The 26343-nt window shown below is 41.9% G+C and overlaps 3 protein-coding genes across 4 annotated transcripts in view; 1 reads left to right on the top strand and 2 right to left on the bottom strand.

The window, feature by feature from the left end:
- Positions 1-227: 227 nt before the first annotated feature.
- LOC109427854 (dnaJ homolog subfamily C member 7) overlaps positions 228-26343 on the bottom strand; it is a 67391-nt gene continuing 41275 nt past the window's right edge. The window contains exons 1-4 of one of the 2 annotated variants that reach the window (XM_062850033.1): positions 6846-7118; positions 5824-6074; positions 1001-2050; positions 228-934 (exon numbers count right to left, since the gene is read on the bottom strand). In XM_062850033.1, coding sequence (XP_062706017.1) covers positions 822-934; positions 1001-2050; positions 5824-6074; positions 6846-6865 — 1434 coding nt within the window. In that variant the 5' untranslated portion in view covers positions 6866-7118 and the 3' untranslated portion in view covers positions 228-821. Of the gene's footprint in view, positions 935-1000; positions 2051-5823; positions 6075-6845; positions 7119-26343 lie in introns of those variants that run through there. The other variant, XM_019703432.3, reaches the window with a different exon arrangement.
- LOC134287656 (uncharacterized) lies at positions 12450-18887 on the bottom strand. Its single transcript, XM_062850032.1, has 2 exons — positions 18614-18887; positions 12450-14256 (listed from the first exon to the last, which is right to left on the bottom strand). The coding sequence occupies exons 1-2, from the start codon at positions 18752-18754 to the stop codon at positions 12667-12669; spliced, it is 1731 nt and encodes a 576-aa protein (XP_062706016.1). The 5' UTR covers positions 18755-18887; the 3' UTR covers positions 12450-12666.
- Positions 24872-26343, top strand: part of LOC109427842 (zinc finger protein 27-like) — a 37198-nt gene continuing 35726 nt past the window's right edge. Inside the window, exon 1 of the mRNA XM_062850031.1 lies at positions 24872-25127. The gene's annotated coding sequence lies outside the window, so the exon portion shown is untranslated. The remainder of the gene's footprint in view (positions 25128-26343) is intronic.

Raw genomic sequence — 26343 nt, 5'->3', positions numbered from 1 at the left:
TCCCTTCAAATTTGGTTCTAATATGTGTTATGTTTCTGCGTGTAATATGTGTTATTTTGACATGTTAACACTGAGATTGATGATGAACACGCTTGTTTGTTGAAATCCTTTATTTGAAACACACGCGTTTCAAACTCTTTCCGATAATTCTCGTCCCAACGATATCTTTTTTCGATTATTCGATTAGGATGGCAGTGGTGCCTTTCGGATCAATATGATAACAATAATTATTGGGATTTATTCCATTTATTCTGCCGTTCTACACCCGATTGTCCCATGTTATATGGGAATCCCATATAACATGGAACAACTTTGCGTAGAACGGCAGTATTGTTGTGGTCATTCCACATACTTCTGTTATGCATATTAAGTAAACTGAGAGTACATTTGTTTTTTTTTCTCCAACTTTGCAGGAACAGCTATTTATTCTGGATTATTCACTTTTTGTCATTTTGTTTCAAACATTTAGGTAATTGTTATGCATAGCTTACGGAGGAATCGGTTGTATGCCGTGCTCCCGCAGGAGAACATTTGTGGGCCATCGGAAAGATTGCATTCAATGGAATTACGGAATCACAATAAAAAAAAACTCTGCTCTGCTGCAATCGAAAAACCGAGAGAGAGCCGATACCAGAACGTGCTCCCTTCTCTCGACACTTATCTTGCTTGCGCATTTTCGTCATGCATTATCTTAAAAATACAACTTTACACTACCGACACTAACGCGCACGGGTTCCACTACTTTGCTTAGTTTGAAAATTTAGCAGAAAAGGTTTCTAAAAGTGATGCAAGTTAACGCTAAAGTGGTCGCAGGTTGCAGCTTAACCGAATCGGAACGAGAAATTGCTGCCGCCGCCACCGAAGCCACCGCCGAAGTTTGGATCACCACCGGGGAACTGGAAGAACTGTCGGAACATTTGTTGAGGGTCAACATCTGTGGGTAAAAAGATAAAGTATGAATATCGACTTAACTTCAAGCGGAAATGAACCTAGATCGTACCTGACTGATCAAGATCTTCAATGTCGTAACCGTTGTCATACCGGGATTTTTTCACCGGATCAGAGAGGACCGTGTACGCTTCGCCAACTTCCTTGAACTTTCGTTCCTGTTCCTTTTTCTCCTCGTCGGTCGAGTTTGCATGACGATCGGGATGGTGAACGAGAGCTCGTTTGCGGTATGCTTTCTTGATCTCTTCGTCGGAAGCCTGCTTGCCGATTCCTAAAATCTTGTAGTAGTCCTTGCGTTTGGATTTCTTCAACTGTAGTTTTGCGTCTTTCAGCAGGTTTTTGATTTCCATCGTTTTCTCGAATTTGAGTGCTTTTTCGTAATCCTTAACGCATTCTTCAAAGTTCTCCAAATTGTAATGCAGTCTTGCCCTCTGCAGCAGTGCTTTCATGTACTTTTCATTGATATCCAGTGCGCAGGTACAGTCGGTGATGGCTTCCCGGATGTTTCCCAGTTTGGAATTGACCAGCGCGCGGTTATAGTACAATTTACTGTTGATGTCCTTGTTCAGCGGATCAAGTGCCAACGCTTCCGTGTAGACGAGTTGCGCATCTTTGAACTTTCCACTCTTGAAGAGCTCATTTCCCTTTTCTTTGCGTTCTTTCAGTTGTTTTGCCTTGATCCGCATAACCTTCGCTTTCTTGTGATCCGGATCGAACTGTAAGGCGCGCTCAAAGTGCAGCAGTCCTTTATCCAAATTATCACTGTAATAAAGCGTCAGACCACGCACGTAGATCGCGTCGGCATTAGTCGAGTTGGACTGCATTATGCTGATGGCAATGTCACCCGCCTCGTCGAAGCGCTCCAGCAGTGCCAAGCATTCCGCCTTCAGCAGTTTGTAGTGTATGCTGGCAGGGGCGATCTTGATGGCATTATCACAGTGATACAAGCACGTTCGGTAGTCCCGTTTGTCATAGCAGAAGGCAGCTTTCTCGTTGAGATCACGCAACTGTTTCAAACTGTGCACCTCTTGCTTCAGTGCTTGGCTGGATGGGTCTAGTTCCAGAAATTTCCTGATCGCCTGTTCAGTGCCAATCAGATCACCTGTGAATGAAGATACAGGATTATGATTCAGTTTGTGAAGAAACACTTGTCTTTCAGTAGAGGTAAACTTGCTTCTTTGCATCTAGGTCAAGCACGTTTTTCTTATTCGATTAACACCTTCGCACAAAAGTGTGCGGGGTGCACGTGAAAGATCTGCAGGGCAGGTAACGAGTATTGTTCTATGTGAGACGAGGGAGCGTAACTTTCTCTTACGCCGTTTCCGTTTGACATAAAATAATAAGGCAGACGGTGAAGCACCCAGAAGGCCTCTAGGGTATGAGTGCCATCAGTTATCTCACGTTCCCATATTCCTCCTACATATTCGAAAACAAGCGATTACGGCACCGATTGATTCCGTTCTTTTTGATTTCAAGCATGCTCACTTGAAATACAAAAATAAGAAACAAAAGAAACAGCGCTTCAATCTTTTGTTTTTTTGTAGGATGAAAATGGAAGCCACATGCTTAATAAGGGAACCAATACTTTATATACTCAATTTTGATTGACTATGGTGTAAAAGTTTGTTGGTTTGCGCTGCTCCAAGATAATAGGGAACTATATATCAAAATATAAGTGCGCAAACGGATGTTCGACTAGTTGTTTCCGTCGTCCAATTGCAATCTTCTCAACCGATAAGTTGTGATTCCACCATTCTACGATTGAACACCCTTCAAATAACGGCCTATTCTCCACATCATCTGCCAATGTAAGTCTTGCGGTTTCTACTGGAATTCGCCTATGTATCACACAGCGTAATAGAAATCGGACTAGTGTATTATGTACATAGGTACAAACTCAAGTCGTAAGGGGCTGTCCATAAACCACGTGGTCATTTTTTTGGGACTTTTCAAAATTTTTTTTTCTCAATCCCGAGGATATGTTAGATTAGATCATTGTTTGCAGAGGCGTCGCGTCCGCATGTGCAACATGTGCATTACACGTGTAGCTAAAATTGAAATTACGTGAAAAAATATGTTTCGACACCCATATGAATTTAACGGAAAAGTGTGTAACGATTTGTTTCAGCTTCCCCCTATCTTTACTATCCGCAACATCGCGCGCAAACCACATGACGAGCGAGAAGCAACTTGCATAAAAGTAACGCGGGAATCGCGATCTTGCACACTCTGAAAGAGGAAACATCTTATTGGAAAGCGGCCCTAGTGCGATAGTTCCCGAGCAACGGTTGTGCACCGAGAAAAATTTCTACTCAATGACTGAGTTGGCCTTACTCAGAAATCGAAAAATCCTTTGTTTTCTTACTCAGTTTCGGCTAAAAGTGGGACAACCCATTGGCAATGGGTTGTCCCACTTTTAACGGAAACTGAGTAAGAAAACAAAGGATTTTTCGATTTCTGAGTAAGACCAACTCAACCACTGAGTAGAAATTTTTCCCTGTGTGTGAATAGGTAGGCAAAGCGGCACCCATCTACTACGCACCCCATGCTTTCGCTTGGCTTCCAAACAGCAACACGGAAACCTCGGCTGGAAACGCTCTGGCGCATATCGTATTCGCGTAGTGGTTTCACAGTATTGGTTGCTGGTTGAGAAAAATTTCAAACACATAGACACCCAACGTGTGTCATCGCTTTGGTGCACTTGATCTGACTTGATGCTTCTTCGCATGGCTTTTGCAAACGGGGTGCGGCGCTCACTGTTTCGTACTGATCTCTCGCGCTGAAACGTTTCGCTCTCCCAGTAGGGTGGTCGAAAGCTAGAAATTCAAATAGCGCTACAAGTTATTTTGTCAATGAAGATTCGAGAATAACTTCTGATTCTAAACTGTAATGCTAGAAATACGTATTTGTCAAAATGTACCGTTCTTAGATCGATCGCATATTGCCTAAACAGAAATCTTAAAATCTTTAAAAATGAGTTTGAATTCGCTTTGAGGTATTATAATTCACGAAACGATAAACCGTTCAGCATGATTTTTGCTCGACTCGATCCGCTTTTAGGGTGGCTGTGTTTATAAGTAGAAAAAGTTATATACGAGAATAAGCTAAAATGTAGCACAATTGCGAAATTACTGAAATTATTATGAGTGGGAAACAAATTCAACAGTTGTCAAACAAGCACAACCAAATTGGCAGTACGTCTTCCGGGAAAACTAGTACATTTTAAATATCGTCACAATGTCAGATACTAACTGTACTTTGATTGTATGAAGTTTCAAAATAGACAAAGTTATTTTCCCAAAAGAAAATTGACAGTTTCTGTGATCGATTAAGATCGACAGTTTTGGATGGGATAAACATTGAATTGTCGACTAACAACGATTTTTCCTTAAAAAAGGTAGATTTCCATAGAGTAAACCGTATTAAATTTTAAACGGTTGGCGGTAGAATTATAGTACCCTCACACGAGCAGTTTAACCATTAAAAAAGATCCCATAAAGTAAACTGGAGTGAAAATCAATTTATGGCCGTATAGCCTGTCCCAGATCAATGACAAGTCCAAGCTCACAAATAAACTAGGACTTGTGTATGTCCAAAAAGGGGAAACTTTATTAGAAGATGTGTCCGGAGGTAAATAATTAGGTTGGGGAATCAAATTTTAATAGTACCGAAGTAGTAATATATCGTTCCGATTAAAATTATAATGATCAATCAGGCAAAATTTAATTATGAATGGTAAGGAAATGGGATGGAGGGTGGTTTGAGATGCCCAATAACTGGTCTACATAATTTATGAAAAATCTGCAAGTGCACATGTGGCTAAAATAGGCACGCGACGCCTCTGATTGTTTGTAATGTAATGTATATGTGCTATTCTCTCAAACTAACGTAAGTATTTCAAAACAAATCATAGAAAAAAAAAAAACTTTTAGCGATGCCTTTGCTCGATGGGGTACGTGATATTAGCAAAATTCTATTAGCAAAATCACGTGAAATTTATGACAAACCTCTGCGATGTTCTTTGACAAATTCCTACTATAAATTCGTTTGCAAATTTTCGTAAGTTTTAGCCAAATTAACGGTTGACCTATACCTAGCAAGACGAAATTACCTGTCGCAAGCATCATCATGTCATATTGAAATGATCAAACATCATGACGTAAACTTCCAAATTCTGGCAAGTCATTGCATGCTACAGACTGAGTGAATATATCTTCATGAACTAAGCAACGCCAACAACAAAATCAATCAATGTGCTATAATAGTAATTACCGTTTATACAGCACTGTTACGCTCCGTCATGACCGAAAAGTGAGTATTTTAAGAATATATTGAAAGAACTCGAAAATTATAATTTCCACAAAAAAAAAATTAGATAATTCTGCCAGAAATGATTACGATTTTCTGTGTATTCCTGCAGCGTTTCTGCTTTTCAGAAATACAATTAAAAATCTCCACGAATAGGACTTGTTTTCTTTGTATTATATTGTACAGTCTAATATAAAGTGGTGTATACTTTGTAAAACGACATTGACTACCTCTGGATCATTTTACAAACCACTGCTATGTTGCGCATTATGATAGAAATGGAATATGTTCTCATTCCTCTAAAAATGGGTCATAGAAAACTAGTGGACGGAAAGCTCTATGCCTATAAAAATCTCTACCTAGGTACCCAGCTGCTTGCATATAGAGCAACCAACCAATAATCTACCATGAAAGCAACAGTAAGCAAGCCAAGTCTAACGGCTGCACTTGTTTGGGTGTTTATTTTTAACCCAAAAAAAAAAATCAAAACAGTCCGTCTACTTGTGAAGCTTTATGCGGCTATTTTCGATGCTCTGAATGCTTCTGACAGTTTCGAACGATTCTTACCCATCAGCAGGGAGCACTTGGCGATCCGCATGTAGCCCTTCTCGAAGAAGGTGTCGATCTGGACCGACTGCTTGGCATCCCTGAGGGCGGCCTTGTAGTCGCCGAGCATCATGTAGGTGGCGGCCCGGTTACCGTAGTAGGCCGGAGTCTCCGGACAGAGGTTGATCGCCTCCGTGTACAGCTGCAGCGCCGCATCATACCGTTTGATCTTGTACAGGTCGTTGCCAGAGTTCTTTTTCTCCTCGGCCAGGCTGCAATGAGAAAGAAACGCAGGGTAATGTATCAAAATCAGTGTTGAAAAATTCATTTCTTCATATCTAAATTCAATCACCTACAGCTCATTCTAGAAGCTGAACCTGAGAATATGTTATATGAAAAACTTGTGCGGCTAGACCAGTTCTGCAAGAAAGTCACGGAAAAACCGCTATTTTTCGAATATTTGATGTAAATGTCACGGACTACCTTTGAAAAATGCCAAATGATATTCACCGTGAATATCATTGGGATTTTTCGAAGGTAGTCCGTGACATTTACCCTAAATATTGGAAAAGTAGTGGTGTTTCCGTGACTTTCTTGCAGAACTGGTCTAGCCGCACAAGTTTTTCATATACCATATTCTCAGGTTCAGCTTCTAAAATGAGATGTAGGTGATTGAACTTAGATATGACGAAATGAATTTTTCAGCACTGATCAAAATATGGAGAAATCAACGAGACGCAATCGCACAATATATGTACATGGCGCGATAAACCACAAAACAGTTATCTTTTCCAATTATAACACACTCTGCTGGTGTCGGTTGCTGTTGATAAAAAGTAACAGTAGGTTGTGAAACCAGTTGATGAAATTTCACGTTCAATAGCGCTACGTAGGTAAATATGTCGGTCGTCAACCGCAACAAACCAGTCGTCACGAAGTAAAATATGCAGGAGAGCTCTGTTTTATGTCTCCGCCATACACACTTTATTCGTTTCAATGGTGACCTCGATTACGCGCAAAGAATACTCTTTTTCTTCAATTACCTGATGCTTTCGATCTCCATACTGTGCGGAAGTGTTTTCACGGTCACCAGATCTATCGAAAGATGATCGATTTCACAACCGAAAATCGTCGCTAATCAGCAAAAAATGGACTTTTCAATTTGCTGCACAGAATGAAGGAAATCCACTCAGGGTGGAGTGGCTCTTCTAGTAGCAGCAGAAAAAAGTAAAAATCCTAGGCAACAACACGAGCTCGCCCAAGAAAGGCGCACCAGACAACTACACACGCGCTCTTCACCACATGAACTGAACTGAGGAAGAGAAACACAGAGCCGAAGAGCTGTCAGTGTTCGGCTCGAACCAGAGAGCTATCAAAAGTGGTGAATATACAATTATTCATTGAACTGAAATTTGGTGAAATAAAGTCGCACTACCGTCGTGGTCCAATGAGAATATATTACAGGTGGGGAAGAAGAAGAGATGGCTATGTATTAGTAAGGGAAGAAAAATGTAAACACAAATAGTGACGTCACTATTTGACACGCGTTCTTATGGGAGCTCGCTTTGCTTGTAGTAGTGACATGTTTTTCACGACACGGATCTCACGCACACGAAGTATCTTCTTCCCCACCTGTAATATACTCTCATTGGTCGTGGTCCGCAGTCCCGTCCTAAATTTACCATAGGCCTTTTCATGTGACAGTTCCGTGCATGCATTTGTTTACAAAGCTTGAACAACAGATGCTAACAAGAAAGTGTCATCTTCATAGAAGAACTGTCAAACGCCCGAAAAATCAGCTGATTTAAGACGTCAAATGAAAAGGCCCATTGACCAATCCAAATTCCTGTGTGGTAGTGGTTTGTGTTCAGATTTCCCGTGTTAATCTATCTGTAAGAACTTTGTAAACATCTTTTGTTCTCACGTATATGGATAGGCTTGCAGTAGGTTTCGTGAGACTTTTTTTGAACAACTCAATAGGTATATTGCAAATGGGTCATTTCATTTGACGTCCTAAATCAGCTGATTTTTCGGGCCTTTGACAGTCCTCCTATGAAAATGACAGTTTAGCGTTTGCGCCTTTGTTCGGCGGTTGTAAACAGTGGCATACACGGATCTGTCAGCTGAAAAGGCCTATTGCGGAGGTTATACACAGCAAAACATAAATGCAACCCACCCGAGGTACTAAACAATCAATGTAATTGCAATGTAATTACGATTCCTATGTACGATTACATCGTTTTGATGTAAAATCTTTTGTTCTTATTGTTCGTGCAGTTGAAAATCGGAATTTTTGACACGCGAAAATCGTTTTTCTCATAAACCGTGTGTTGCACGTACGTCGAACACAGTGCGCTGGATAGAGGGCCAGGCCCGCTGTCCAGCGCACTACGTCCGACGAGGTTTCACGCAGGGAGGGTGCAGGCACGTCAAATTCGAACAAACTACGCCTACCTAACATGCATCGAGCGGGCCTTCCCAAACAACACACTGCGATTTCGCGGGCCATCCCCATCGGCAAAACAAACCAGGCTTCGACCAGGCTTCAGGTCGCGTTGCCAGTGGACACTAACACTAACACAAATTAGTCTATGCTAACACACTCGCAAAAGATCAGCAGTAGGCCTACCTTGCCGCTTGCGGGTCTCCTGGTTTCACGTATGGATTTTGAGAAAATTCGATTGTAGGGTGTGGGGAAACTTCGGGTTTCAGCCGCGACGGCAATATATGTACATCGTCCTGTGTAATATTCATGCAACCGGCGTATTTATTGATCGGGTTGCAGCAGTTCAGATGTAATATTATACAACAGTTTTTTCTGTGTAAGTTGTTTTAGATCGAGTAATATTAGATAGATCCAAGCTTGATAATCCTCCTCGAAATCAAAAGAGTTTTGCAACATGCTCTAGAGCGGTGTTTTGCTTTTGCCTCGTCGCGAGGGAGCGAACGAACCTCAAACAGAGAGGCAATAAAAACTGAGCGAGGAAGAGGGGAACGAAAAAAGAGCCGATGATTATTTCGGATTTTTGAGTGCGATTTTCGCCTCGAGAGTCTTTCTTTGTATGGGAGTGGAACTCGCGAGAACTTTTTGAGTGTGAGTGGACGTGAGAAACACAACAAGCAATTATGAGTGTTGGACGAACTCCTCGCTGCGCGGCAAGCTCGCGCTCGGGGCTGTTGAGGATTTGCGTTGTGATTTCTGAGTTTTATTTTCACTCCTCAGAAAATCGCCAAAATCGCTTCCTCATTTTCTCGCGAGGGAGTTTCTGTCAAGCCTAGATCTATAGATTCAAGCGCGAAGAAAAATAATCATATTTCTACACAGCAAAAAATAAATGCAACTCGTCCGATGTAATTCATTCCGATGTACTAAATAATCAATGTAATCGCGATTCTTATATGTACGATTACATCGTTTTGATGTAAAATCTTTTGTTCTTATGTGTACATCGTCCGATGTAATATTCATGCAACCGACGTATTGATCGGGTTGCAGCAGTTCAGATGTAATATTACAAAACATTTTTTTTCTGTGATAGCGTACGTGCATGATAAATGTTTATTTTTAATGCGAAATTATCACAATATGTTCAGTATTCACTACGCGGTCTGGGGTCTGCAGCATAATAAAAAATTTACTAATATTAGTCTTATAGCTTGTAACTTGTAATTTCCTGTTGCATAAAAATCCTACAAGTACAAGCTACAACCCGCAAAACAAAATACAGTGTGTCATATTTTCCAAACAGTATTGCGCATTGCGCAGTTAAAAGTGCGACGAGGAAGTGCAGAATCTCAAATAAAAGTGTGATTTGGTGTCAGATCGTTCCGGTGTCTTCACCGCACTTATTCATTAGCTTATGATGAATAAGTGCGGTGAAGGCACCGAAACGATTTGATGTATTATTGCACTTTTATTTAAGATTAGCAATGCAATAAACTATAAGATTGTTCTAACTGTTACCCGGATAAAAACTAACCATAAAGTGTTTGGTGAAAACCATTCCTGCACCATACAGTGTACCAGCTACAATAAAGTGTATTGTAATGAAATGGTTCGCTATACTATACATTTACATTGGATTTTTATGTAACAATATATCATAGTGTTTTTCTTACGTTTGAACCATTCACTTTTCCGAAACATTATTTTTCCGTGATTTTTTAATTATTTATTCAGTTTAAGATATTTTTCGTGCATTGTTTTGTTGATGTTTGTGACTTTTTTGATGCAAAAGAAAGGAAAGAGAAAAAAAGTGAATAAGTTGATACATCAATTTAAAGTCAATAACATGTTTAAATCAGTGGTAAACCAGATGTCCTAAGAACTGCAGGTCCAAGCAGGGGTCCAAGAGATACGGGGGGCTACGTGTGTAGAGTGCGATGAGAGAAATACGGATGTAGGCCAACCCGGAAAGATGCAGGTCAGATTACCGTAAATCAGTGGATGAGTTCAACACTATTCTTTCGGTATTTGCATTTAGGGGAGTTTTCTCTTCTTCTCTCATGTGAACTTGCCTTCGACCACAATCGAATCAAATGCGATTGACAAACTTTATCTTTGACATAGAGCCATCTTTAACATATGGACTACTGGACTGAACACTGAAATGATTTTTAATATAGGTTCGCCTGCGGGTTCGCTTTTTAACCTAACTTATATTTGAATCGAACTTGACAGTTTTCTCATGAGTTGTTATGTACATATTTCATAGTTCAGTCAAACTGGAGCCTCAATATTGCAATAACGGTTAAGCACGCTGTAATGATACTTATGTACCTCGTCACCCACTTCATGCAACTACTTTAGTGGTCTAATAACACTTAGCGCGCTAGGCATAGTTCCATCATGCCGCTCAAAGTGTTGCCACAAATAATGCTCAGTTTGCAAAACCCAGTTATCTGGCTGGTGGGACATGGGAGCCTTAGCTGCCAACTTTTAATGCAATCAGAGGCTACTCAGACTTAGACGAGTTTAGGTTAGTTTGGCTAGAACTGCCATTATCGAAGGAACATGACGAGATAATATAACATTATATGGTTTATCTAATGTAAAACAATACAACATAACAAAAGAGAACCATTCCAAAACCATGATTAAATTTATAACCAGTAGTGAAATTACAATTAAAAACAATATATTTACGGTACATTTTATTGTTTGAAACCATACGTGTACCATACAATGTACGGTATATTAAAGCCCACGTATCAGTATTTCGAACAATTCATTTACAATATATATAAAAATGAGTTTGAAGTTCCTTTGAGGCAACAAAACTCAAGAACGGATGAACCGATCAGCATGACTCTTGCACGGTTCGATTCGTATTCGTGGTGGCTGTGTTTATATGTACAAAAAGTTATGAAAATCAACTAGAAAAGTAACAAAATTGATAAAGTACTGATTTTTCATGAGCTGGTAAGGAAATTGACACGACCAAAATGAAATCAATCTAGAGTGCGGTGCTATTTTGAACTCAACTGTTGTCAAACCACCACAACATGGCAAGATAAAGTTTGCCGGGACAGCTAGTTTACAATAAAATGTATGGTTTTGTAAAAAAATATATATGGAGAAAAATATTTTTTTATATTGTTACGATACTTAACAACCCGTATAGTATATTGTAAAAATCTTATTTACAATTCACTGTATGGTGTCTACACTACATCTTATTGTTTTTTTATTTTTTATTTTTACAGTGGTGTTTATTGTAACAATATGGTTCTAAATAGTACTGTTACGATACAACATTCGGTTTTTCTACTGTATTTTTTTATTCGGGGAGTCCGACCTGTATTTATTATCGAAGTATGAACACAAAATTTCATAAACATTCAATTTACTTTGATTTTTTAGAGAAAAACTTTGGTGGGACCGTAATGCCGGTAAATCTAGCAATTTTCGGGATTTTCTCGGCATAAGCTGTTCGATGTCATGTGAGATGTTCAGCATAAGCTGTCCCATGTTGTAATTTTCATCATAAGCTGTCCCATGTCGAGTTTTGCAGCATAATCTGTCCCATCCATGTTGAATTTTACAAATTATATCAGGATTTCCGGAGAATGTTCAGGATTCCCTCAGACTCGCTTAAGTCAGTTAAGTAAGTTAATTTAGTTAAGTCAGTAGTAAATATGTATAACTAGCTGTCCCGGCAAACTTTGTCTTGCCATCTTGTGGTGGTTTGACAACTGTTGAGCTCAAAATAGCTCCGCACTCTAGATTGGATTCATTTCGATCGTGTTGATTTCCTTCCCAGCTCATGGAAAATCAGTACTTTATCAATTTTCTTACTTTTCTAGTTGATTTTCGTAACTTCTTGTACACATAAACACAGCCACCACGAATACGAACCGAACCAAGCCAGAGTCATGCTGATCGGTTCAGCCGTTCGTGACTTTTGTTGATTCAAAGAGAAGTCAAACTCATTTTTATTAAATAGAGTGACTGGAAGGGAGAGTGGCGTCATGTTCCGATTTTGACAGGTCTCCTGCTCGTTTGGAACGCGCGTTTGTATGGATTTGACAGCAATTTGACACATGATCTTTGTTCCAATTTTGACATTGACGCCACTCTAAGTTAAAGGCACTCTAAATTTTATATATATAAGCTTTGAGTTCGGCTTTAGGATCGGGTTTTTTAAAAAAACAAAACAGAACTGAACTCGTCGATTAATGGATAAAGACTGGCTGTCGTTTATTATTTTAAGCTTACAGAGGCCTGCCTAGGAAGAGGAATGGTTCCCTGGCTAATTTACCATATGTGTAATTGGATCGCGTCGTCCGGTGGCGCGATGCTGACATGCTGGTTTCAGTAAGGTTGAAGACAGGTGTGGATTCCGTGGAAACTGCTGATCTTGCTCATCGTCCGTTGTGTGCCTCGTTCAAAGTTGCTAACGATGTTGCTAACTGTTGTTGTTGTTGTTGGATGTCTCCTAGTTGGCTAAGTATGGCTTCTTCGGAGTTGGGGCAAACTGATGCGATAACTTCTCCCTCCCTAAGTGAGGAACGTCCCGGTCCTTTTCCACCGTATCTGATTATGATTAGCATGATGATAATCACTGCTGTAATTCCGGTAAAAGAAAATCCTCCAAACAGGCTCCAAAACTTAAAGTTGAGATTATTTTGTTCTAGGTATACATGCTCGAGGTGTCGTCGGTTTTGTATTGTGTCGTGATGAATTTTTCCTAAATCGATGTCTTCCTGTAGCTTCCAGTTTGGTTTGAGATTATAGAATGCGTTATACATGATATTGGGCTCGCCGATATATTCCTCGTTTCTAAATGTTTCGTTGTTGAGTTGTATTGTGCAGTTTTCAAAATTGATGATCACATTTCCTTCTAGGCTTCGATTATCTGGTCCGCAGGTTGATTCTAATGTTTGATTCCTTATATTGGATATCAAAATGGTGTTGTCAGAAATTAGTTTGATTATTGTTTGATTATTGAATACAACGTTGCATTTAGGCTTCACTCCGGTTATTAACGGTTTGATACATTCGTCCCCGAGATCCGTCAAGAATGAAGATTTTTGAACGAAGTCTTCCGGATTTTGTGTGACAAAAATACGGTTACCACTTTTGACTATGAATTCTGGGAATTGGATGATTGATTGATTACTATTGATGATTGGGTATATTCTGATGATTTCCGCGGTGTTCTCCTCTAACAGTGGTACATGCATAAAATATAATAATGTTCCATGACTCGTTGCGAATTTTGGCGTAACGTATTGTAGTGCTTCATCCGGTAAGTGAATGTTAATTCCTTGGTCTTGAAGAAGTTCTCTTATCGTTGTAATTTCTCGAATAGATAGGATTTTGTTTGAAGTAATAGACATTTTTGAGAGCAGAATTGCGTCTTGAATGTCCTCGAGCAGCTGATTGAGAATATCTACGTTTACGATGGATGTAATTGTTTCGACGTCGTCCATTAGCAAGTCGTTTAGGTTGGCCTGATTGGTTACTTCCTGTATAGCGTGAGTAAGTTGCTGAATCCGAGTGTTGAGATTTTGATTAACTATGATCTGTTGGTTGTTTTGGTCAATCAAGTCGTTCATCGTAGTATTGATGGCTTGGAGATCAGATGCGTCGGGGGTTCCCGCGATCCATTTCCACACAGTTCCAACGGTGTTCCACCTCCTTGATCGGTGGTGTGGTTGAGGTTTCAGTTGATATATGTTGCTGTATAATTTCTTCGCTTTATACTTTAAAATATTTGTTAGTGGATTAGTAGTTTGGGCATTATTATGGTAAGATGATTTAATCAGGATCTCCGCTGTTTCTTCTATAGAAGACAGGTTTATCGGGTGGATTATTTTAATTGTTCCAGTTTGAATTTTACAATGTCTTTCCTTTACAAGCAATAAAGGTTCGTCGTGCAGGTTTCTAATGGTTAGTTTTTGTGCTTGAGTAAGGGTGATCGTCAATATCAGTAAGGGGATTATTCCGGTCTGTAAATTAACAAATATAGCAGGGTGTTAGTAGGTTAGATAGAGGTTTGAGACTATATGGTTAATTATGTAAGGGATTCCTCTTCCGTTTCAATTTGGATTTATGCAGTTTAATATCTCTGTGATCCACGTAAGTTTTCCTTCTATTATGTTTAATTACAACTTTTTTATACCTGGCTTTTCTTTTATTTTTGATACCTTGAATTTTATTGTAGACTCGTTCGTTTCTAATGAAATTTGGATCATCTTCTCTGTGTTTGTTTCTGTTTTCTAATGTTTGTTGTTGGTTTTTTTGTAGTTTTTCTATAATTTCGTCGAAGATTCTATTGTGAGTAGTGTGCGGTAGTTCGGCAGCAGCAAAGTTTCGCGCGCTCGCTTTGCTACATTTTTGGGATTTTTTTCCTCTTCCCTCTGCGGGGCTCCGACGACGGGATGCCAAGCAGTCAGTAGTGTGCGGTAGTTCGGCAGCAGCAAAGTTTCGCGCGCTCGCTTTGCTAGATTTTTGCGATTTTTTTTTCCTCTTCCCTCTGCGGGGCTCCGACGACGGGATGCCAAGCAGTCAGTAGTGTGCGGTAGTTCGGCAGCAGCAAAGTTTCGCGCGCTCGCTTTGCTAGATTTTTGCGATTTTCTTTCCCCTTCTCTCTGCGGGGCTCCGACGACGGGACGCCAAGCAGTCAGTAGTGTGCGGTAGTTCGGCAGCAGCAAAGTTTCGCGCGCTCGCTTTGCTAGATTTTTGCGATTTTCTTTCCCCTTCTCTCTGCGGGACTCCGACGACGGGACGCCAAGCAGTCAGTAGTGTGCGGTAGTTCGGCAGCAGCAAAGTTTCGCGCGCTCGCTTTGCTACATTTTTGGGATTTTTTTCCTCTTCCCTCTGCGGGGCTCCGACGACGGGATGCCAAGCAGTCAGTAGTGTGCGGTAGTTCGGCAGCAGCAAAGTTTCGCGCGCTCGCTTTGCTAGATTTTTGCGATTTTTTTTCCTCTTCCCTCTGCGGGGCTCCGACGACGGGACGCCAAGCAGTCAGTAGTGTGCGGTAGTTCGGCAGCAGCAAAGTTTCGCGCGCTCGCTTTGCTAGATTTTTGCGATTTTCTTTCCCCTTCTCTCTGCGGGGCTCCGACGACGGGACGCCAAGTAGTCAGTAGTGTGCGGTAGTTCGGCAGCAGCAAAGTTTCGCGCGCTCGCTTTGCTACATTTTTGGGATTTTTTTCCTCTTCCCTCTGCGGGGCTCCGACGACGGGATGCCAAGCAGTCAGTAGTGTGCGGTAGTTCGGCAGCAGCAAAGTTTCGCGCGCTCGCTTTGCTAGATTTTTGCGATTTTTTTTCCTCTTCCCTCTGCGGGGCTCCGACGACGGGACGCCAAGCAGTCAGTAGTGTGCGGTAGTTCGGCAGCAGCAAAGTTTCGCGCGCTCGCTTTGCTAGATTTTTGCGATTTTCTTTCCCCTTCTCTCTGCGGGGCTCCGACGACGGGACGCCAAGTAGTCAGTAGTGTGCGGTAGTTCGGCAGCAGCAAAGTTTCGCGCGCTCGCTTTGCTACATTTTTGGGATTTTTTCCTCTTCCCTCTGCGGGGCTCCGACGACGGGATGCCAAGCAGTCAGTAGTGTGCGGTAGTTCGGCAGCAGCAAAGTTTCGCGCGCTCGCTTTGCTAGATTTTTGCGATTTTTTTTTTCCTCTTCCCTCTGCGGGGCTCCGACGACGGGACGCCAAGCAGTCAGTAGTGTGCGGTAGTTCGGCAGCAGCAAAGTTTCGCGCGCTCGCTTTGCTAGATTTTTGCGATTTTTTTTTCCTCTTCCCTCTGCGGGACTCCGACGACGGGACGCCAAGCAGTCAGTAGTGTGCGGTAGTTCGGCAGCAGCAAAGTTTCGCGCGCTCGCTTTGCTACATTTTTGGGATTTTTTTCCTCTTCCCTCTGCGGGGCTCCGACGACGGGATGCCAAGCAGTCAGTAGCGTGCGGTAGTTCGGCAGCAGCAAAGTTTCGCGCGCTCGCTTTGCTAGATTTTTGCGATTTTTTTTTCCTCTTCCCTCTGCGGGGCTCCGACGACGGGATGCCAAGCAGTCAGTAGTGTGCGGTAGTTCGGCAGCAGCAAAGTTTCGCGCGCTCGCTTTGCTAGATTTTTGCGATTTTCTTTCCCCTTCTCTCTGCGGGGCTCCAACGACGGGACGCCAAGCAGTCAGTAGTGTGCGGTAGTTCGGCAGCAGCAAAGTTTCGCGCGCTCGCTTTGCTAGATTCTTGCGATTTTTTTCCTCTTCCCTCTGCGGGGCTCCGACGACGGGATGCCAAGCAGTCAGTAGTGTGCGGTAGTTCGGCAGCAGCAAAGTTTCGCGCGCTCGCTTTGCTAGATTTTTGCGATTTTTTTTCCTCTTCCCTCTGCGGGGCTCCGACGACGGGATGCCAAGCAGTCAGTAGTGTGCGGTAGTTCGGCAGCAGCAAAGTTTCGCGCGCTCGCTTTGCTAGATTTTTGCGATTTTTTTCCTCTTCCCTCTGCGGGGCTCCGACGACGGGATGCCAAGCAGTCAGTAGTGTGCGGTAGTTCGGCAGCAGCAAAGTTTCGCGCGCTCGCTTTGCTAGATTTTTGCGATTTTTTTTCCTCTTCCCTCTGCGGGACTCCGACGACGGGATGCCAAGCAGTCAGTAGTGTGCGGTAGTTCGGCAGCAGCAAAGTTTCGCGCGCTCGCTTTGCTAGATTTTTGCGATTTTTTTCCTCTTCCCTCTGCGGGGCTCCGACGACGGGATGCCAAGCAGTCAGTAGTGTGCGGTAGTTCGGCAGCAGCAAAGTTTCGCGCGCTCGCTTTGCTAGATTTTTGCGATTTTTTTCCTCTTCCCTCTGCGGGGCTCCGACGACGGGATGCCAAGCAGTCAGTAGTGTGCGGTAGTTCGGCAGCAGCAAAGTTTCGCGCGCTCGCTTTGCTAGATTTTTGCGAGAGTGAGTTTTTGGAGGCAAAGTGTACAGGCCGCGTTTTCATTCGGTCGTCGTCGTCGTCTATTTGACTGCTCATCTTCGTACGGGGCGATTTAGTGAGTTTTTGGAGGCAAAGTGTACAGGCCGCGTTTTCATTCGGTCGTCGTCTATTTGACTGCTCATCTTCGTACGGGGTGATTTAGTGAGTTTTTGGAGGAAAAGTTTACAGACCGCGTTTTCATTCGGTCGTCGTCGTCGTCTATTTGACTGCTCATCTTCGTACGGGGCGATTTATGATACGATAAATGCAACAAACAACATTTTTTGCGATTTTAGTCAACAGACATTGAAATGTTCGTCACGTCAAGTGTCGGCCCAAGTTCCAAAGCCACGTTGGTTCAAATCACTTTATTTTCTCTTTCGTTAATTTTCGCACTTCGAAAACTATCTGAATGGTTCGTCATCTTCGATGTCGGCATGTGTTTTGTTTTAGTCCAAATGAAAATAAGTGGTTTGATATTAATAGGGTTGCATGAATCACTCCACTTACCAAAGTGAACTCATATCATGCGCCCTTTCCCCTCCCCACTAACAAAAAGTCCTTCCCATGACAGACGTGGAGACGCAGAGGTGATCTCGGTCTTTAGTAAGCAACGCACGTCATAATAACATTCCTTTCCTTCCTCGATGACCGTAAGGACGTGGCCGGCGCCGTTATTGACCTAATAAAGTTTGGAATTCTCGAAGATGCACATTGAGGACGGTAAGCTACTCCCAAGCTCCGTCTGTTGGTTCCTTGTGCAACTTCGATTGTTCTGGTCAATCACGGAGTAGCAACTACGAATAGTACGGTCATCTATGCTCATGCTCATGCTCATGCTCAATTTCGTCGAAGATTCTATTGCGGTTTTCTAGTATGGTTTCCAAGTTTAAGGGTCTCTCTTCTCCTTCTTTTATGCCATAGAAAATTTCAATTGGTTTTAATTTAGTAACGCTATGAATCGTAGAGTTGTACAAAGTAGTCGCGATGCGATATATTTCTTTATTAGAGAGATCGTCATATTTATTTTTAATGCAAATGAATATTTCGTTAAGGGTAGAGTGGAATCGTTCTACCGTTCCATTGACCTCACTGTGGTTCGATGGGGTGTAGTACAACTGCACTCTTAACCTTTGGAGAAGTCCTCGGACTTCAATTGACTTGAACGCAGCTTCGTTGTCCCATACTATCATGGAAGGAGTTCCATATGTTGAAATTAATTTAACGAGGCCGCGTTTTACGTCTGGTATAGACCTGGATTTTATGGGTATTAACATTGCAAATTTTGAAAGTTTATCTACGGCCGAAAGGAATATGTTAGGGCTTGATATAAAGATATCAATATGGATTATATCGAGAGGTTTTCTTGGTAAAGGGGTTTCGGCAAATTTGAGTTTGTAAGGTTTTCTTTCGTACTTACTCTCAAGGCACGTCTCACAGAGGTTGATAAAGCGTTGTACCTTGTCCTTGATTTTAGGGAAGTAAAACTTCTTCTTAATGACTTCGTAGTTCTCCACTGCTCCTCTATGGGCACGCTGGTGTGTGTCCTCAATGATGTCATTTTGTTCTTCTTCTATGGTGACGTCCTGTAAAATTAACTGTGTTAATTTTATTTTGAAACTTTTAGCGCGTGAGAAGTGATTCTTGTAGGTCACTTGCATGATGTTCAACCATTCCTCCGGGCAAAGAATACAATTTACTTTTGTAGGGTGCATGTATTCGCGGAAGATTTTTACTGCAATAGGGACTCCGAAGAAAGCACGCGTCATTGTCCGCCTGAAGATTCCTGGAAATATCTCTTCGTATTTTTCCTCATTCTTTTCTCCCTTTTCAATAAGAATTTGGTTTTTGAAAAAGTTCAGCGGTGTTTCGACCATGCGGATTAAGTCTTCATTATCTGATTCAGCTGAATGTACCGTCTCTGAATCCGATGATGATGATGATTCACTTTCATTCATGTTAATTTCGTGTGAAATCCTAGACAATCCGTCGGCTACCACATTCTGTTTGCCCGGTTTGTACTGGATTTCATAGTCAAACTCCTCTAAACGCAATTTCATTTTGATCAACCTATCATTTGGCGACTTGAGATTTAGAGCGTAAGTGAGCGGCTTATGATCAGTAAAAAGAGTGAACTTTCGGCCAAACAAATATGGTCGAAAATATTTACACGCCCAATCAATAGCAAGGAGCTCCTTTTCGATAGCCGAATAGTTCTCCTCAGTTTTTGTGAGCGTGCGCGAGGCGAATGCGATCGGCTTATCATGGCCAATGGGGCCCTGAGATAAAACCGCACCTAACGCGTAGTTAGAAGCATCCGTTGTTAAAATGAATCGCTTGGAGAAGTCTGGATATTGTAGCACATGGCTACTAGTTAGAATACTTTTCAACCGATTGAATGCGGAAACAAATTCATGCGTATGTTCAATCCTTTCTCCTTTTCGTAACGGCTGGGTCAAGGGTTTGGCTATCTGTGCAAAGTCTTCGATGAACTTGCGGTAATAACCAACTACTCCCAGGAATCCTCTAAGCTCAGTTTCGTTGTTGGGCAATGGCCAACCTTTAATAGCACTTATTTTCTCTGGATTAGGTTTCACTCCCTCGGGAGTAACAATGTGTCCGAGAAAGGCTACCTCTTTCTGAAGAAATTCGCATTTATCAATTTGAATTTTGAAATTGTATTTGCGAAGTGTCTCCATAACCTTTTTGAGGTTAACCAAGTGTTCCTGTAAACTAGTGGAATAGATGATGATATCATCCATATACACTAAGCAACGTACCCCGATATGCTCTCGGAGAACGTTGTCCATCACCCGCTGGAACGTGGCAGGTGCGTTTTTCAGTCCAAAAGGCATTCGGACAAACTCGTAGTGTCCGCCTTCGACACTAAACGCAGTTTTAGGAATGTCTTTTACATGGACCTCTATTTGATGGAACCCTGAAGCAAGGTCCGGGGTTGAAAAATATTGACACCTCCCCAACTTATCGAGTATGTCCGTGATATTGGGGATAGGGTATCGATCATCGGTGGTTTTTTGGTTGAGTTTCCGGTAATCGATTACAAGTCGCCACTTCCTTGTACCCGAAGCGTCGGCCTTCTTGGGTACGACCCATATTGGCGAGGACCAGGGACTGTTCGATGGACGAATTATTCCTTGGTCCAACATTTGTACGATTTGTTTTTGGACCTCTTCTCTATGACAGAAGGGGTAGCGATAGTTTTTCGAATAGACGGGTAATTCGTCCTTCGTGTGAATGGTATGTCTTACAGCATTGGTGAATGTTAATTTTTCATCATTTGTGTAGAATACCTCTGGAACCTGTTTTAAAACTTTGAAGAGTTTTTCTTCTTCTTCTTTGTTTAGATGGTCCGTTCGAATGTTTTTCGTAAGGTCTAATTTAACCTTTATTTTATCTTTGGAAGATTGGCTAGGAGCAATCTCTTCAAAATTCAGGAGTTCTGTAAATATCGCCTCATTGTCGATGCTCATTACTGCTGGTTTATTACTCTGGTTGATCAACGGGAAGGTGGCTATACCATTATGAGCATTGTATACTCCTGAGGGTATAATGACTTCTGGACCAATCATAATGTCATGTTCAATTAAGAAATCACCATCCTTTATTCGAACGGGAAATTCTTTCACTAAGGTCTCGCCTTCGTGGAAGTTGAGTTGTTCCTTAGTTGGGAACTTTTTTTTTAATGTTATCGTTGTATTGTTTATTGCAAGGGTATTCGATGCTGTGTCAATTACCGCACCGATAGTTCGAAGAGATTCAAATCCGATCAATCCGTCAAAAAAATCATGGAATCGGAACAAGAAGAATTTTAATTTAGGTAGGTCTTTTATAAAGTTGACAAATGGATTCACATATGTGTACTGATTAATACGATGCGTACCGCTCAAGTTCCTAATATTTTGCTGGGGTCCAGTTGCAATACTACTAGCAGGTATTAACTCAGGGGTAATGTAATTTTTATTTGCCCCCGTATCAACTAGAAATCTCAGAGGTCTGCCGTTTCTTCTGGGTATTTCTAGATACGGAAGGAAATTATTTTTCATTCCGGGTTCTGTTGATCCGGATCTGTACAAAAATTTAGCTCATCACATTGTTCCGTCTGTGGATAAATTTCTTGCTGTTGTGGGTTGTTGATGTAAGGATCCTCGGCATAGGGGAGTTCGGTAGGAATTTCTTCCGAACTTTCGTGCGAATTTATATGTGTAGGTGCTGTCCTTTGGTAAGGAACTACTTGCTTATAACTGTTCTGACCAAAAGGGTATCTATTTTGACCCGATGGATCGGGTTTAATCGCTTGAGGTGGCGGAGACGCATTGTTTGAAGACGCATTACCTTGGAATCTGTTAAATGATGGGTTTTGCGATGGAAATGGTGGGAATCTATTGCCGTAGGGTGTGTGCTGAACTGAAGGAAAGGGTTTGTATGGTGGTCTAGAATTTTGCCAGCTATTTTGTGGTTTATTTAGGGCTGGTTTTTGAAAGGTGACTGGTTGTTTAGGGAACTTATCCTTTTTTCGTTGAGACGCGTTGTACTGCTCTATTGCGCTTTGATGCGCTTCATTCAATGAGACCGGACGAGACACTCTAGTGAGTGTCGAGTAGGGTTCGTTCAAACCATCAATATACGCGTTGGTTACCATGTATTCATAGCTTGTTGCTAGTGGTTTAGCACACGCCGCCGTGTCGTTGTCGAGAGAAATCTTGGCTATTATATCCGCCAAAAGTTCTCTGCATTCATTATAGAAATCGGTAATGCTTCTCGAGCCTTGTTGAAGGTATGATATTTTGGTGACAAGTGTACTGAGATCTCTCTTGTCCCCAAAATATTCTCTCAAAGTGCTTTGTATATCAGCCCACACAACCGGGGTATGGTTTGACACCAAAGCTTCGTTAGCTTTATCAACGATTTTGTCTCGTATAATGCTAGTCCATAGGGGCATAGCACGATCGATGTCTTGCTGTGACGGGCAAGTTGCTTCCGCAAATTTAATTTTATCTTCGACTGATTTCAGCCAGGTTGCTAGTAATTTGGGGTCGCCGGCATACGGTACGACCATTTTAATTGCATCAGGAATCCTAGATGCATCGAAGTTTGTAGGTGACACTACTGAAGGGACAGGTCGGACCGCCGAAGCCTGCCTAATTTCCTCCAAATTTTGTATTTGGAGCCGTTGAGCCTCCATTTGGTTGGTGAGTTCATCAACCAACCTTTGTAAAGCCTCCATATTCCTAGTTATCATACACTTTATTCACTTCTTATAACTAACACTTTATTCACTTCGTATAACTAACACTGAATAGATACAAAAAAGATCACTTACCTCGAGTCGACTGGTATGCAGCCAGCGACGCTAAGAGCGGGTAAGATGATTTGGTCGGGCCTACCGAGCGTTCTGGTTCCTTGGGGCGCTCTTCCTACGTTGGTTCTGCCGGTGATGATCGCTTGTTGCAGCTTCTAGATGAACACAATGTTTCCTATCTGCTTTCACACTACGATTTCACTATGAAACACAACGGGTGGCTATCCCCCAAGTCGAGACTGCGCCAGCTTTGAGTTCGGCTTTAGGATCGGGTTTTTTAAAAAAACAAAACAGAACTGAACTCGTCGATTAATGGATAAAGACTGGCTGTCGTTTATTATTTTAAGCTTACAGAGGCCTGCCTAGGAAGAGGAATGGTTCCCTGGCTAATTTACCATATGTGTAATTGGATCGCGTCGTCCGGTGGCGCGATGCTGACATGCTGGTTTCAGTAAGGTTGAAGACAGGTGTGGATTCCGTGGAAACTGCTGATCTTGCTCATCGTCCGTTGTGTGCCTCGTTCAAAGTTGCTAACGATGTTGCTAACTGTTGTTGTTGTTGTTGGATGTCTCCTAGTTGGCTAAGTATGGCTTCTTCGGAGTTGGGGCAAACTGATGCGATAACTTATATATATATATATAGATAGATAAATTAGTAGCGGCAACAAATACTAACTGGCTGGAAACAACTTGGACCACTTTTTAAACGTTTTTCGTAGGTATTTTGATGATGAACATTAAGGCCGGACGGGACGGTGGTTGAATCGTCCGCCATTGCTCTGTTGTTAGTAAGATGCAAATCTCAACTTCTACTGCATATTATTGGCTAGAAATTTGATCGTTCATTTGCTCACTTGCGGTGCACAATCAACTAAAGTTTCAGCTACGTCAGTGCAGTGGAAATATATATTTGCATCTTCAAAATCGTGAGGCAAATTTTTAGAAAGAGAAGGAAGATAGGAAAAATTACACGTCATCTCGTGCGGCCTTAATCCAAATAAGCATTATTTTGAAATTTCTCAGCAGGGATTAATTCAAAAATTTGCCCAGAAGGATTACAGAATTCGAGACCTGAACTTAGTAACTAAGGCGCTGTCCATAAACTACGTAGACTCATTTTGGGCAATCTCAGACCTCCCCCCTCCCCCTCCGTAGACTTTTGTTCATACAAAATTTTCGAAATTTGTATGGAGCGTAGACTTTGGCTAGACCCCCCTCCCCCCCCTAAGAGTCTACGTAGTTTATGGACAGGCCCTAAGGGAACGTCCATAAATTACGTCACGCTGTTAGGGGGGAGGGGGGGTTCAGTAAAGTGTGACAACCCATACAAAAATTTCAGAGGTCTGATACAAAAAGTGTGACATAGGGGGGAGGGGGGGGTTGAAAATTGGTAATTTTTGCGTGACGTAATTTATGGACGCTCCCTAAGTGATGGACATTTTTAATTTTATGGTCTGTGGGGGCACCGTGAGTTAGAATCCGATAGCTGGTACATCTACGGTACTCTCGCACACGTGTTTCACTAGCAGCTACCCCAAATCAAACGCACACATTCACAATCTATGCTCGATCGCACCGACCCACGAGGATTCGACGTCGACGTCGCGGGAGAGCAACCACTACATGTACGCTGGTGACCCGTCGTCGTCGTCGGTTCGGTTTGCACTCTTGTAGCTGCGGGCGAGCTGGTGCTGGTGTTGGTTCAGTCAGCCGCCGCCGTCGTCGTTCAGCCAGTGTTTCGCGCAAGCAGAAATATTTTCGTGGTTATGTTCATCTAAATAAAGAAATTTTCGACCCGACACAAAGTGCAACTTGAAGTTGATTGCGGCTGCAACCGAGGGAAGATAAATTCCACACGGCCGGAAAAGCAAAAGTGGCCGAATCGGGACACATAATTGGGCCTGCGGAAAACGTGGTGATGTAATGCCTGGTTTACATGGTTCAACTGAAACGAGCATTTCACTTGCCAACTCCTCAAATATATTCATTCGAAACGAATGATGTGTTTAGACTCAGCAAACGACTCGAACGGCCACTTGCATGCTCTTGAATGCATTTCATTTGAAGCAAGTGTTTACATTGATCAATTCGCGCGGTGGGTAAGCAAACTGAATTGAATTCATCTCATTTGACAGAAAACTTGAATTCAACTCACATGAATTGCGGGTTCAGACGGGGCAAGAGAGATGATTTCATTTGACTTGAACGGAAAAGTTCAACATGTTCAACTTTCATTCAAGTCAAGTCAGTTGCTCAAGTGAGATGAACGGTGGTGTTTACACTTTCAATTCGCATTCAATTGGGCATTTTCAACTGACTGGAATCAAGTCACTTGCACTGTCTAAACCAGGCATAACGTAGTGTGCGGCTATATCGAGAAAAGGACGTTCCTCTCGAAGAGTGCAAAGAACAAGAAGCTTTTGGTTGGAGATCAAAATTTTTAGCTGGTTCGTTCGGGGTGGTTCGCAAGTCTGGGCACCTTCCAATATTAATTCGATTTTGTTCGTCGCTCGTTGCTGGTGGATTTTTCCTGTGCGACTGGTTGAGGTCGAATGGTACACTTTGCAATGGCGCAGCAATAGATTCGACGTGGTGATTTGGCGATTTTTGTTCAGGTGAGTTTTATGCACTTTTGCATCATTGTTGTTTACCATCAGCTGATCGCGGGTGTTTTGTTTTGATTGGGAATGCAACAAGAGCTATAACCTCATTCTTGGTCCATAACCTCAGAAAAAATAATGTTCCGTGGGTTTCAGGTTAGAAATTGCATTTTCATTTCATTCGAGGTAGACATTCCTCCATGATAGCTTTCTGCTGCTGGGTTCATAAAATGAACGCACACAACGAAGGAATGATCGGGTCGGGTTTGCACAACTACCAAGAGCAGTTCTCTCTCGAAGTAAAGCTCACGCACACACATGCAATTTGTTTTTATCAATGAAGTACTTTGGTAGTACTATCAGCATCAACCCGATCGTAAACAATCATCCCTTTTTATCAATGATCAGTGTAGGGGTTCATTCAAATATTACGTAACGCAAAATATGACAATTTTAGACCCCCTCCCTCCCCCACGTAACAACTTTTGTATGGAAGATTTTGAAATTTTGTATGAAGCGTAACACAGTGCTAGACCCCCTCCCTCCCCTCATTGCGTTACGTAATATTTGAATGAACCCTAGGAGGGATGTCATTCGTCCCAAATAATTTGTAATATAGAAGATGGTAATGAAGAAAAATTAAATTGAAATTTCGAACCCATGAAAATTTTCCATGTAGCATCTTGTAGGATTTTACCAAAAAGTACATATCCGTAATAATTAGCGAAATAGCCGTAACCAACAAAATGTACACAATTTGAGTAATTGCAGGAGTGAAAAGAAGCTAGATTTGTCTTCTAAATGCTCACAAAGTTTCCTTGATATCACTTTTCTAACTATTGAAAATCACTGATTGAGTAGAAGGCGTAATCCCATTCTATTCCAAACGAACAAAAACAAGAATTACGCCTTCTACTCCTTTGTTTTGTTTGGTGCTTTGTTTACGAAAGTGAAAGGCGAAACTGAAATCAACACGTAAACACGGCGATAGTAGAAGGCGAAACTGAAATCAAAACGTAAACACGGCGAAAGCAAATGGCGAAATTCTGTCAAAATCATAAACAAGGCGAATAGTAAAAGGCGATTCTGAAAATGATATCGATTCGAGGCGCATAGTATTGGGCGAAATTAGCATTCTCAGGTATCAATTCAGGCGTAATTAAATAAAAGCAATTTTTAGTGCAAAAAATATCAAATTCGTGCAGTGTTCTTAGAAAAACAAGAAACTATG

The sequence above is a fragment of the Aedes albopictus genome, chromosome 2 (genome assembly GCF_035046485.1).
Source record: "Aedes albopictus strain Foshan chromosome 2, AalbF5, whole genome shotgun sequence".
NCBI classification, from domain to species: Eukaryota; Metazoa; Arthropoda; class Insecta; order Diptera; family Culicidae; genus Aedes; species Aedes albopictus.
The sequence above is the reverse complement of the archived record's forward strand: the minus strand, read 5'-3'. Positions and strand labels throughout refer to the sequence as shown.